General features: G+C 35.5%; 1 protein-coding gene across 8 annotated transcripts in view; it reads right to left on the minus strand.

Annotated features, from left to right (window-relative positions):
* LOC140667432 (kin of IRRE-like protein 3) overlaps window positions 1–15618 on the minus strand; it is a 160277-nt gene that overhangs the window by 24466 nt on the left and 120193 nt on the right. For all 8 annotated transcript variants that reach the window (XM_072895372.1, XM_072895370.1, XM_072895369.1 and 5 more), the window contains 3 exons: window positions 6212–6395; window positions 5033–5168; window positions 1870–2078 (listed from right to left, as the gene is read on the minus strand). In XM_072895372.1, coding sequence (XP_072751473.1) covers window positions 1870–2078; window positions 5033–5168; window positions 6212–6395 — 529 coding nt within the window. The remainder of the gene's footprint in view (window positions 1–1869; window positions 2079–5032; window positions 5169–6211; window positions 6396–15618) is intronic.

A 15618-nucleotide genomic window follows, 5' to 3' on the forward strand; every position in this document is an offset into this window, starting at 1 on the left:
AAAAGAAAAGACTAAAATGTCAAATAATTAAGATTAAGATATAAAATTAAATATAAATCGTCATGTAAAATATCGTACAGAATATCAGAAATAAATGTTACTAGAGATATTTATTTAATAATTTTATAATTATAAAAGCTATAATTAGATATATTCCGCTCTCGATTCTGTTTTCTAATTTATTACGTAAATCCTCGTTTCTCTTCGGAGAGATCATATTTAGCAAATAATTATAACAAATATTATGTATATTCAAATAGTAAAGTCGAATAATTTGAAATGTTAATCTAAAGAATATGTAAAAATGTATATATTTTTAAATATATTTTTTAATAATTTTTGAAAATTATATTGGATGAGAAAATTGCAATATGTAATCATTAATTGTAACTGCAAAATTACATTGTATCCTTTATATGTGTTTTTTGTGCTTTTCTCCTGTTATTAAATCATGGTATCATATTTTACCAAAAATAATTTTATATGTACATATAGTTTGATGAAAAAAATATGATTATATGAGTTAAATATAACAGCAAACGACATTGGCGGAAATTTGATCGAAAGTTTTTCATTATGATCAGAAATATATATTCTAGGCGTGCAGATGGCGGCTGAGAAGGAAGGAAAGTTTTAGCGTCGTATATTTTCTCCCTTCTTCCGCCGTTTCCATTATGCATACAACATACTTGATGGTACGACTGTGCAAAAAAAAGAAATGAAGCACAACCTTAATCTCGACTTACCGCTTCGTTCTTCTTTGCGCATTTTATATATTTCGAGAGATATCTTTCAAACAAAGCAGCTTTTCTCACAGATATAGATAGACGTAATCGGGCAGCGATAATTTGATTTTATATTTAAAAAAAATGTTTATATTATACAGTGATATATTTTCGAGATCTATGTCATATTTAGTGCAAATATTCAAAGTTATGCGAAGTAATATGAGAGAATATTTAACAGAGAATTCATTATAATCAAAATTGTTTTATATTATTAACCTGCGAGTTTTCAGATGCATATATCAGAGAAACATAATTATTATTAATTATACGCATATACATATATACATACAGCACGCGTATTCTATATATGTATTACACTCCCTTCCCATCCCCCTCCTTCTCCCATTATACCCTATATATATATACCAAAATTCTGCAACCAATGCACATTTCGCTCGAAATATATATGTATACTAAATGGCTAAATTCTTAAATTAACAATGTCCATTAGGAGAACTTAATAAGCCGTTATAATCTAGAACAACTTAATAAACCATTATCATTGTCATCATTCGTAATTAATTATAAACTCGTCTGTATTCAGGCGTAAACTTTGTAGAGGGCGAAGGATTATGTTATCCCAACCGACCTACTTTTGTACTTGTAAGGAGAAAGTCGAGTACACCAAACGATGGTTGTACTTGCGTCACGCGTCATTTAATATTAACAACGTACGCACGTATATATCATTCAATAACGTAACTTACGATAACGAGACAATCATTATCGCATACGTATAATCAATAAATCTTACGCACTTGGCATATTAATTTTATCGACGCATACGAAATGTTAGATTCAAAGAGTTTTATTATAAAAAGTTTATTTTATAGAATATTATCAATTGTGCCCAAAGATCAATTAATTAATCTAAAATTATAGCTAATAAAAAAAGGTATAGAGAAATATCTATATGTTAAGTATCAATAGTCCTCTAATATGCCAGGAAAGTAAGATAGTAAGTACCAACTTTTGTCTGGATCTTAATTTTATGTTATGAGATTTAACCGTCAAATTTTTTCCCGTTTTGTTACCTAAGAATCTAATGAATTCTTTACGAAAGAAAATTAAGTCTACTCACATCGCACATCGAACCTCACTTCGGTGCTGGACGACATGGTAGGGTTGGCATACGCCGGATGAATGGCAACGCATCTGATCGGCTGGCCGTAACGTGATCGCTCGGCCAAAATCTCGCAAACACTGTAGGTCGCCCAAGTGCGCGGATTATCTATCTCGGTTGAGTTTACCTGAGGCCGCAACGTCCTCAGCTCGGTCTCGCCCACGTACCTGCAGCATATCGTCCGGAAAATTTACATTTCCAATGGCTGTTCTGCAGCAACTCTTACTCGCTCCCCTTCAACATACTCCCTTCCTCGTCAGTCTCGTCTTCGGATCGCGCGCGACTCGTCCTATCTTACGCGCACACGTTCCCGTCGACGTCACTCTATTCTCCCGGACCCTCTCGCTCTTCCTTCTCGTTTGCCAAACCTTCCTACCGAGGCTCATCGTCGCGATTATTCTGAATTTCGCTCTTCGGAAATCTTGGAGTTTTCCTTCGATAAACGACGATACTGTGATTTGAGTCTCTCTCTCTCTCTCTCTCTCTCTCTCAATGTTCAGTTGTTATAATATGGATTATATAATAAGGATAATACAAAAGCACCACTCTATTTCTTGTAAATTAGATTCTTAAACATGTTCCGAAAATAAGAGAAAAATATATTTATATCGTTGAGTTTTGCATTAAATATTAAATTTATTTCGAAAGTTATGTATGCAATTTTGAGTATTTCTTTTTGCAAATTTTCCTGAAAAAGTAAATATATATATTTACTTTTTCAGCTTATTCACAAAGTTGCTCTTTTTCTTCTTAATTCTCGGCTGGTAAACATCACGTCTCTCATAATCCACTTAAAAATTTTTTTTTACGTCAAAGTTTAGTAGTATGAATTGAAAATTAATTTCGGACGCGTGTTTACGTTACTCGAATCATAGCGGTTCTCTACCCTTCTGTCCTCCATTTCTCTCTTTTCGATTTGCAAAAGCGTTCAAAATGTCATATATCTGTATCGATTACAATAACACAAATATAATATAATGCGAAATATAACAAATGTTTGCAATATATTTGTAATGTCCGTGCAATAATTGAAACAGATATTTCATGTGTATATTGAATAAAATTAAAATAAATATCGTTTATTTCTATGATATGTATTTTTAAAAATATCTTGTTTTTTTTAGTGTTTTTAAATATGATTTTCTCTTTAATTCTTATGTAGCATTCATTTTTTGAAGAAAAATTTTAGTCAGAAATTGTAAAAATAAAAATATAATATAAAAACATAATATAAAAGAGCTTAATTTAAAATACAACGTACAAAATAAATTTTACTATGAATCGAGATTTATTCGATGTCTTGCACATGTGATTGTCACGTCATTTACTGTCCGAGAATTAAGTATAGGAAAAAGCATGCAGACAATTAGAAATGTTTGCTAGGTCGACTAGAAAATATTTTTAATTATAACAAGCTATCCGATACGCGCGTGGAAAAGTGTTTCAAAGCGAGATATTTCAAGTATAACATAACAAAGAATTAAATAATGACAATACTCGCGGTGCTCGCGTAACAACAATAATAACTTTGATGTATTACCGACTTCTGTACCAAAGGGACTTGCTTCCCGTTTAAGAAAAAAATAAATAAATAAATAACGATAATGATATAATAATTACTACGACAGTCATCTCGTTCGCCGACAATTCGCTTCTGCGGATGAAAACTCGATATTCGTCATCGATTGTGCAACGGTCTCTCACGGCCTCTATGTTTCGGTCATAATTAACACGTTTATGCATACTCATATTCCGCGTCGTATTGCGTATGTCAATTAAGATAATTCCCCGTGAGTAAGTGGGTAAGCGAGAGAGCCCTGAGGACTGAGGCTGCCGGAGAACGGTCGCCTTGTCAAGGGATCGTCTACAATTTGGAGTGGCTCTGCGGACACTCTCGTCTTGCTATAACCGAAAATTGCAGGTTTAAAACCGACAGAGAGATACACACATATTTTCTCTCTTCTCTCTTGTCGCGGCGTTCGTTTTTGTTTCGTCGCAAAACTATTAACCTTTTTCCTTTCTACTCGAAAATAACAAGCGGAGAGTCACACACGGAAGCTAAGAAAATTTTACGATTTCGCTCTCTCTCTCTCTCTCTCTCTCTTTGCGTGAGACTCATGTCTGACATTTTCTTGCACGAAATGCATCGTGTAGCTTCTTAATTTCGTCTAGACACGATGCAGCATGGATCATGATTATTCATGGAGCGCATGTTCTGCTATCGATAGCGCCCTCGATGCATTACGTGGAATCTTCGAGCAATGGGAACAAATCCAAAGCGCTTCAACGATGGTCGAAGGAGAAACGAGCTCATAATAAAAGATGCCTTGATCGATAGTAACTTGATTATGTAAGACATGAATCACGCGCGATTATCGAGATTGAAAATTATTTAATTAAATATGTAAATGTAAACACAGAATTATAATAAAGGCCAAAAGCAAAGTTAAACTGATGTAAGAGCGAGCGAGTCTGTATTCAATATTTAAATTTTAAAAAACATTACATTGTCAAATGTTTCGATTTTAAGGTCCTCCTCTCAGTGGCGTACAAATATTACTTAAAATATACATAAAGAAAGTTCCTAAAGTAAGGGATCGAAACGTTTGGCAATGTAGTTTTTCAAAATTTAAATATTTATTATAATTTTATTTAGATTGTTATCATAGAAAGTTATGCAAATTTTTATATTTTAATTAAATAAATGATTTAATGCAAAATAATATTATATATATATATATATATATATATAAAGTACATTCGTTTTAAATTTTAGACAAAATTCCTCATAAATATAAATCACGCGAGCGATTTAAACCAATTATTTCATACAGATTCTCTCATCCCTTTCTCTTTATTACCAATATATCTTAATTAATTCCTAGATTCATAAGCCTGAAATTGCCGAATAATTACTCTCGCGACGAGCGAGCAAACGAGCGGAAGGAACGTGACGACGAAGACAGGAAACGAGACGGCGAGACGGCGAGCGAGCGAGACACGCGAAGCGAGAAATCTCTCTTTCTCTCTCTCTCTCTCTCTCTCGCGCGCGCGCGCCGAACAAGAGGGTCGGCGGCGCACAAGTTAAGTAGTACGGAATCTACGTGCAACAATTACGAACCATTTAATTAGAGGCGAAGGATTCCCATACCGCGCTCTGCATGTGAGCGTAGCGATCTCACCTGCTCGGGCTGTCACGTTGCTGCCGGGGAGAATTAGACGGTCGGTGTACTCTATCTGCGGTCGCTGAGGGCTGACTGGAATGAGAAAATTAGCACGGATTAATATCCCGCCGTATGCCGTCGCTGTTTCGCGCCATCGTATACACGGTGTTTCGGGAACACCATCGAATGTTCTTTTAACTTTAGACAAAATCGTCGCGCGATATGATTTGAAAGGATCTTGAAATGTTATTGAAAACTTTTACCGTATTAATAATTTTTTCTCTCGCAAAAATTTATTTATTTATATGTACAAATTCATGATCGCAAAATATAAATTTATGCCATCAAATATTTTGATCTTTAGATAAAATAAAATATCGATATGTTTAGATTGTCGCTATTGACGTGTAGATATTGCAACCGAGTACTGAGAGATATAAGGATTTAAAAAAAAGACGCAGGGATTCTCGTCCCGCTACAAACTCCATTTTCACGACATAGAAATAAATCCCGTTGCTTCATTGCTAATTGTGTCACGAGATTACCGAGCGAATGTAACATCGAGGCAATCGTCTGGATTTTACACGACTATATTCTGTGTAATATACTATCCCCGAACGAGAGACATTAATTTGCCATAAATATCTCTCGCCGATAAAAAAAGGCGAAACACATTCCACGAGCTACAACACCGATTATTCCGAAAGTAGCGATAATGACAAGGTTCGCGAGCGATCTGCTCGAGTATTCATTGCGTTATGCGAATTATTTCACGCGATACGCGCCTGGTAATTATGTCGGTCGTTTCATTAAGCGCAACGCGAGCTATCGAAATCAATTATCTTGGTATCGACTATTAACGTGGAAAAACAAGGCTCGCTCGACTCAACTGAATGGGATTTGATTTCTCAACTTCGTATCGAATTACTTAGTTGCATAATACGCACGTGCAGCATTATTATAAATATTACTCTTGAAACGCTCATTATTGAAACAATAATTGCGAATCGTAATAAAGTACGACGTTTAAAGAAGATTGTCAAAGCTTTTTCTTACGTTCATTTGTTTGCTCATTAGAGAACGATTTTTTTTATACAGCTCAAAAATAATTGATAGGAAATTTATGTAGCATTTACCTCTGACGACCAGCCTCGCTGGTTCGGATGCTAACGCGTCCTGCGTCGTGAAATCACTTGCGGTTACTTGACATTGCCAGAGTCCGTCGTCGAACTCTAAGGTGGCCGATCTCACCCATAACGAGCAGTCACCGATGTCTGGCGAGCCCACCCATTCATATTTCTTCAGGTGCATTCCTATCGGCTAAACAAAAAAAAAAAAAAAAGCAGAATTTTTAGAAATTATAATATAATTTTTATACATATTTAATTATGTATGTATATATATCTCTTTTATCTCGAAAAAAGAATTATATATTTATTTTTTCATAATCTAATTCTAATATTTTCATACATCAGATAATAAGAATAAATTTTACGCAAGTAAATAAATATGATTCCACTTAAGCAATACAATATCTTACATACAACGACTCGATGTTAGAAATGTCATATATAAATGAAACATATGAATATTATACCATTTGCAACCTGAATGAATGACTGATTAATTAGATTCTCGTGAGATTAATAGAAGAAGAATTAATTTTCGCCGACAAATTTCCTCTAAACGATAGTCCACGCACATTTTAGTCAGCACATTTTTAAATCCAAAAATCTGGACTGTGACGATCGTTTCTCGTTACTGGAATCCTCTTTCGGTACATCTTGCCATCCCCAGCTCAGCTCCACCGTCGGCTGTACCGTACGCTTCCTCCGAAATGAATCAACGGCTTCCGGTTTCCGTCATCGATGTCGGTCGACTCTTCTTTCTCGCGGATTAATTTCTGGCTGTCGCCAGAAAAGTGCGGGTTTAGCAAGTTTTGCAGTCATAACGCGGTTGTAATTCAGCTATCGATCCTTCATGCGGTCGTTCTTTAATTCCCCTTTATTTCCCTTGCGTTTTAAACAGTCTTTTCTCTCCCGCAAAATCGAGAAAGCTTTCTCTTGTTCCTCTTCTCGAAAGTTTAATTAAAAATTTCTGTAGCATTCCAAAGTTATTGTTCATCTTGAGACATTTTATACCTATTTGTGTAAATTAATTGTATTTTACTTGCCGTACATATTTGTGTGTGCTACTGTGATATTTTTTATTACTTATATATATAATTAATTAATTGTTGCACTTAAAACTCTCTTCTTTTCGTGATATTTGTTTGTAATTTTTTTTGCTTAACGTGATAATAAATCGATTTCTCTCTGCTCTCAGTCTTCCATTCTTTTCTTTTATCATTCAGCTTCGCGTGATACGTTATTGTAACGACTATTATATACCATGTACATCATCGGCGTATCGGTGGAGGTCGGATTGTTCTATCTATAAGTTTGTGATAGCTTTAGTTGAAAAACCTTCGTTTAAAACGTCGTTTAAAGGTATTACTTGGTTAACGAGTTTCCATAATCCGCCGGCGGTCCACTGTCTTGAATTAGCACCGTCGCGCTCGCCTGTGTATTGCTGGCGAGGATATAAAGTTCCCTGCAAACTGCTTCTTTGTTCTGATTAAATCAGCTTGATCCATGAAAAATTATAATGATATATTCAAGAGATTGTGTCTTTTTTTACCTGCGTTTTTTTATTTTTTTATAGCTTCAAACTGAATTAATTATCCAATTTCATAATCATATTATATATGTATTCAATAAAATTATAACAAATAAATTATTGAATCCAATTCAATTAATTCTTTTTAAAATTTTAAACACTGTCAAATGCGTTCATTTTTCAGATTAGTTTCATTAAGAAAAAAATGTGGTAGATAATATTTCATAGGGAAGCACATAATTATGTCTGTTTTATCGAAAATATTCACAATTCATTCTTTCCATCTCACTTCTTCCGGCATAAAAATGTTACGTCATTTGTGATATCCTCAATATCCAAGAATCCAAGATCCTTTTAATGAAGAATTCTCGCGAGAGAAATGGTCGCGCTTTGAAGCGGACAAGTGCTTAACTTCGGTTTCCTCCGGGGACGCAATGAGAGCTCCGTTAACTACGATAGGACGCCGTCGTGCGACTATATTAGTAATGAGCGAAGCGGCATTCCCTGCGGAATGCGCAGTTTATCACCCGGTGGCAGACACAATAATACAATAGCGAAATCCTGACGAAGATTATTCGCGCGTAGACGAAGAGCGGGTTATGCGCCCCCAGGACAAGAAGAATAATGAGTTTACTGGTGCGCGTTCATGCCCGTTGTGTTAGGGGGGTGAAACGATGTCTAGTATATATATTATTACGACGAATTAACGTCTTAGGTCATTGTCGGGTTAATATCTCATATCGTATCATTCTCGAATAACTGCCTTTTCATTCTATCGTATCACAAAATGTCCATTAGATATTGTCACCAATGCTCTCGTAGTTAACTGCAAACATTTGTTTCGCAGCGAAAAATGGCAGGGAAAATGTCCCCCTAGAGCGCATAAACTTCTTCAATTATAATAATATTATTCGTCTTGAGATTATTAAGCTCTCACTTCATTTAAAATCGAAAGAATAAATCACTCTCTGAAACGCATAATGCGCTTTTATGAAAACGATAAAAATTATTCAAAATTACGATATACGACGATAAAGAATTAATGACACAATTTAATCTCGCAATTTTTCTCTTGCCAAAGAATAAAAGGTGCCTATGTATCTCTCGTTTTCTCCGGAATACCTTGCGTCAGGGTAACGCAAGATTTATACCTAAGTTATCCAGAATTCCCGAGCGCACGCTTCATCGTCCATGTCCATGAAGAGGCACACGCATACTAACTTTTCCGATATCCCGGGAAACTCTAACCAAGCCGCCGCAAATCAGCCTGAATACACATACGCGAAGGGTATACCATCGCTCTTAGGGCGGAACAAGCCGCGAGGCACTTTTCGAATGCGCAATGAGCATAGAAGACGTTTTTCTCGGTTGAATCTCTTCCCTCGTCTCCTATTCAATAATTCCGAAAATTTTCACAAACACACAAACGGCAAATAGCATCTGCGCGCAACGAATTTCGAGCTGCGTTCGAGTTGCGAACTTTTCGACGCTTATCACAAGGGTACATGTCGTCGTCTGCGACGAGAGCAAGAACTTAGGGTAACATTTCCGAGAGGAAGTTTCGCAAGAGAAAAAAGTAAGAATGCGCTTGGTTTTTCGCTATCGATCTACGTCTTACGATCTATCTATTTCGTTGCTCTCGAAGAGATTGCCATTGAGTCTGCATTACTACGGTGTTCCCTCGTGTTACTCTGGCCTTTGGCCTAGGGATATGTACCCTTAGCTGTTTGCCTTGGTATGCGACGGTATTTGTGTTCGTTTCAGGTCTGTGTACGCCGATGGGAACGGGGGCTGGCAGGGGTGTGTCTGCGGGTGCATTACGTTGATTGCTGGTCGCGGCCTCTCCGGAGAACACAGAGAACAGCGAAGAGAGCGGTAAAGCCGGATGGTTGAAGAGGGCAGAGAGCGGGAGACACAAAGACGGCCGGGAAACGGCACGAAGAAGGAAAAAGGGACCCTTCCTCTCTTCCTGCTAAGTAAGCGCCACATCCCAGGCGCGCGTGGATTTTTAATCCTTTCAATGAACAATGGCGACTTCTGTGAACAGTTTCCTTGTGCAATGTATCCGTTTTTAATTCTCTCGCATCCGTGGAGGATACCGGACGTCGACCGGCTGTTTTATTCGCTCGCGCAATTTTGGTAGCATTTAATATAATTTATTAATAATATATCCTCACACACATTTTCTGCAAATATTTGATATGTATATATGTATACAATGTATTTTAATATTCTCCCAGTTTAATGACAGAATCTTTAAAACAGATTGGAAATAATTTTATAAAAATATATGTAACAACAATTAACATAACCGTTCGATTAAATGTCGAACAATTTGAAAAAAGCTACAATTGACATTTCGTCAAAAATGTGATTTAAATATTGTGCCTTGAAGAAAGCTTACAAGTCAAAGATCATTTCGGTACTTCGATATAAAACGGATGCAATGCGATTTGGTGCGATGTCGCAGAAAATGTAAACAATGAGCATAGAATGAAAACGAAAACAAGATTAGGAGCTCCAGAATGAGAAATAGAAAGAGGGAGGGAGGTGTTGTAAACAAAAGTGGCTCCCAAAGAGAAAATTATCTCGCTCGTTATTTACATCTTTCATAAATATTCACTTTCGCGGGAGAAAATCACGTCGGAGAGAGACGGGAGAGCAACTAGCCGAGGTGCCGGGGAGGGAAAGAGGAACGAGAGAAAAGCCGCGGAGAGGATATTTGGTTGAGGAAGTAACGAGAAACCGTGCAGGGCATAAATCTCCAGGCTTTCGGAGGGTCTCGTTTCAGGATCACCCACTGCGAAAAGCCCTCGTCGCTGCCTGAGACAGTAAGTAATGCGATATTCAAGTTCCAGGCTGCCTTCCTCACCGCCTCACCCGTCCCGTCCCGGCGGCCATTCTTAACGGAGTCTGAGAAGCATCGGACGATATTTGCATTGTTGTCTCCGCAAGTAAAGTCTCGCTTAGTCAAAAATTTCAAAGAATAATTTGCATTCTGCATCTAAGAAGCATTTACTTCTAAAACACTCCGATATATAAAACCTATTAAAGATAATTTCGCAAATAGATTGCTACGCGAGTTATTTCTTGAGAATAATTATTTAAAAAATTGATACGAGGTATACAAATTGTATTTAAATAAATTATAATCCAGATAAATTTTTTAGAATTTATCATTTGTATTGAAATTTCTATTTTCTTACTATTTTCTTCTATACATAAACAGTATATATATATATATTACTAAAAAATTTGTTGAGGTAAATTGCAATGGTAAAGCAAAAACATTTATTATATCAAATATTCTTTTATGATGCCAGCAAACATTCAGCAGCAAAAAATTATTTGAAAATTTAAGTAAAACTGCTAGACCCATTAATTTTTTCATGTACATACATATGAGTATGCGTACAATATATATTCGAGAATTTAAAATTTTAATGTATCTTTCAGTTACTTTTATACATTTTAACTCACGAATTACTTCTGTTAAGTATGCTTAACGGAAATGGGTCCGTATTGTTTTATAAGCTTTGTTTCATTGATATTCAAAATTGAAATCAGGAGATAATTGAACAGAGCTTAAGCAAATTATTAATTAAAACCCATTACTTAATATATAAATAATTAGTAGCTAACAAATTTACGTTACTTTAGCAATATATTTTGTAATTACTGTCAATTATTGAAAATCAAAATGGCATTTAAAATATTGGTTAAATATTATTCTCAATTATTAGTTAACTGATTATAATTATTTGGAAACATTTTCCAACAAATTTTCTTTACTGATAACATTAAAAATTATGTTCTATATATATGTGTATATATATATATATATATATATATATATATATGTATGTATATATGTATGTATGTTCTTTTGAAAATATATACGTCGTAGATTTATATATTTTTCGTGAAAAAAATATTTAGATCCGAGAGGAGGTGCTAATACAGTTGTCTACGGCCTGGATAAAGTTAATTTAGCTTGGATAATCTCAGCTGAGCAAGAATTATTTGAGATAGGCGTGAAGAAGGACCGACAGTACTGAATATCGAGCTCGCAAAACGACGTCGGTTGAATTAGCATATTTCCAAGCGCGCAGGCTTTATATCATGACGAATTTGCATATAGCGCGGGCGATGAACATTTTTTTTTTCGCGTTGCTCATTAAGTATGCTGGAATAACAAATATTTATGCGCTGGAAATTCATCCCTCGCGAAAAATTCTCCATGCGAATTTTGTTGCTTCTAAGGTATCCTCGAAACAACATGAAAAATTACTGATACCTGCATTTTTATATAATTATCGATTTATGTATAATTAACTGATTGCGATGTGTAGTGCGTAGATTTATATGTAAAAGCGGAAGAGAAAAAATTTAATTCTTAGGAAGCATTTCAAGTACATTAAACCTCGTGCAATATTTCATTACGGCTTTGCTGTGAATGGAATTGAAAAATTACCGACCGTACTCTGGGCGGTACATAAATCTTAATGAAAAATCTGTCTTGCGGAATATCGAGAGCAGTCTCTGTGCCAAAGACGCAATCCGATAATGGAGATAGATTTGTAGTAAACGAGGGGGAAAAAATATACTTGCCACATAGATTTTTCTTGTTCTTAAGTCAAGGTAATAATATTTTGGAAAAAAAAAAAACCGGGACTCTTTGAAGAACTCGAAAGTTGAAGAAAATTAATTAAAGATTTTAAGTCAAATGTAATCTTTCATTTTTTGATAAAAATTAATAAAAAAATTTTTGCTAAAAAAATTATCTCATAAAACTATCCGACTAAAGTTAAATAATTCTTCCGAAGAAATTTAAACTTAAATCTCGCGACGGTATATCATGCTGTCAGTTATCGCTGTCGATTTCGATTATATACATAGAATTATCGATGCGTCGTATAATCGAAATCTATTAGTACGCGAGAAACGCGCCCGAGCCACTCGGGATGCCAGAGGGTGATATATTAAGCATACATTTTCCCTAATCCAGATGTCATTAAAACAGATTATCTACATGAATTAATATGCAAATTAGTTCACGCGTCGCTGAGGCACGTATACGCGATGCTCCCATGTATACATGTCTACATACGAAAGTTATAACTGCGAGCGTTACGTTATGTTATATTAACATTTATACAATTTTCATCTAGTAATTAAAAAGTTAAACAAACGTCTCGCATACAATCTCACGCGAGTATATCAATGCAATTGTACAATATACAGCCCTATTACAAAATGTTAGTCTTCCTTAAGTTACAAAACATTAAGTAGAAAATCGTATGCATATGCAATTTTGCGAATTTGTTTCATTCGACCCGTAACAAAGCGCATCGTGGAATTTCATTTCAAAGCGCAATCAAGAACAAAGCTAAATTCCGTCGTATAAAATAATGCCCGGGGGAAGGGTGCAACGCGATCTCACGAAAGTGCAACGGAAGCGAGAGTAGCGTGTATGTGTACACACCTAGTACCTACAATATATATTGTCACCGATATTTTCTCTAATCCAAACGTCACCAACTTACTTTCGCAAATTAATATGCAAATTAATGTATACGCATCGCTGTGTATATATAGGTATCGTATATGCTGCAAGAGTATATATAATACCAAATATAATACCCGGTATATTGCGCGGCTTTTCAAGAGTATTTGGCCATAGGCGGGAGCGCTTTTGGCGGCAACAATGGGGGGTTCATATCGCGCGGAAAGATGCACAATAATAAATATCCAAAGCCACGAGAGAGGCCACTCGGCATCTCTTATCCATCTACTTCCACCTTCGCGCGCCCTGTAGTTCCCTGTAGTCCCTTTTTGTTTGACCCTCGAACCACCGAAAGTCCACAATTACGCCGACGATCCCTCTCTCATCTTTGCGCGGTTCCATTATTAACGCGAATATCAACATGAACACGTGTCCTTTGCTGTCAAATTCCATTCTCTTTGCCGACGATTTGAAACAGAATTTCGCGAAATCGACAATTGGCATTGCAAATTTGCATGGCGTTTAAATTCATTGCTATAATAATCAGCAGGATATATTTTTTGATCATCAGTAGTTAATTTTAATTGCCAATCTTGGCGCTACTACTTTTTTCTCTGTAAATATTTTCTTTGAATTTTTATACGTTGACTACTTTTTTTTCATTTCTTTAATATGTCGCATTAATTTAGATTTTAAGTAAAAATACAACTTTCTTTCGCGGCTTTTCCTCTCAAACAATTCGAAAGATATTTACTTGGCAAACAACCTACAGTTAGCAGTTGAGAGTAACAACAGACCGTCATTTTTGTCTGCGATTTTCAAAATAATTATTTCTGTTAATATTTTTGATAATAATAATACAAAGAGCACTCAAATATACTCTCATTTGTATAACATAGACTACCTTTGACTCGAATTTAATCGCTATTAATACATATTGTTTTGTCATTGCTATCATACGTTTTTATTCTCGATTAATTAAATTATACGCAAGAATAGTTCTCCGATCGAGTGTTCTCTGTAATAATTACAAAAGCGATACGCATTTACGTACACAAATACATATTATTCACACTCTAATGATCACTGAAACAAATATCTGCAGTAATCGATAACAATAAAATGAAAACTGTAACGCGTCGCAGCGCACATGATAAACGGATGAACACAATCACTTTTAATTAATGTAATTCCTGAATTCTTCCAAATGTTTTTCGTATCATTCAACTATAGTTACATTATTCCCGAGAACAAAGTTAAATTATTCTCATACATATATTTTGTATGTATTGTATAATGATTTTTCCATAAAACTAAAATATTCGAATATACAATATGTTTTTCAGTTACACCTTGATAGATATAGAAAAAGTGTTGAATAAATTATTGTTGTCATTTTTCTAAGTCGAATGTCAGATGACCTCTCGTGCAAGAGAAAGAATAAAATCGCCGAGAATTAAACTGCAGAATTTCTTTACGCAAGTAAACTTACTCGTCTCTTACGGTAAAATGTCGCGTTTTGCTCGCCGACCATCGATCTTCGCCCTCACTTTTCGCGCCGTCTTTCGACCACAATCATCCCTCTGACACGTTCGTTTTCTCACTTTAGCATGACTTTTCAACTCCCGGCTGCGAGAGAGAGTTCTGTTTCTTTTTCCTCGACTGGAAAAAGTTGTAATGATGTGAAAGTTGTAATGATTTTAAAGTTGTAATGATTTCAATTTAGAGCGCGTTTCGCAGTCAACGTCCCTTTTTTCGAAGCATTATCTTTCTCTCGTCTTTTTTGCGGTGCATAAAACTCCCGCGAAACTTACGATCGTCTTCGGAGGAGGGTAAGTAAAACGCGCTTGGGTGATTACGAGTGAAAAGAAAGGAAACGGCCGCAAGAGAGCTACGTATAGTTTTATAAACTCTTAACGTAATAAGATCACGTTGCGCTAAATCTTTGCAAGAGACGAACAAGATTCCGCTTTCCGTAAAACTTTTTAACTTCGTCGGGATTAATGTCCTCTGACATGACACTGTCGTGTAACATGCGTAAATACATCCTGATATATGACATTAAATGCAAGCTGTTTAAGAACGATGAGCTTCGCGAGAAGTTTCGCGAAGGCTGGCGCAAACGACATTACGAGTTAATTAAATAAGGGAAGATTTATGGAAATGAGATAAGATTTGTTTACGAAAAATCAAGAACTGACAATACTGAATAACTGTTTGTTTCGTGAAATAATCATTTCTAATCACAATTTCTAATTATGGTGAGTGTGGAAAAATGTTTGCACATATTCTTGGAAATAATTTCACACGAAAGAAACTACAAATCTTATTTTTATTGGTATATTTACATAATAAAAAAATTATTTAAGTATAGGCAAA

Source organism: Anoplolepis gracilipes, chromosome 7, assembly GCF_047496725.1.
Source record: "Anoplolepis gracilipes chromosome 7, ASM4749672v1, whole genome shotgun sequence".
NCBI classification, from domain to species: Eukaryota; Metazoa; Arthropoda; class Insecta; order Hymenoptera; family Formicidae; genus Anoplolepis; species Anoplolepis gracilipes.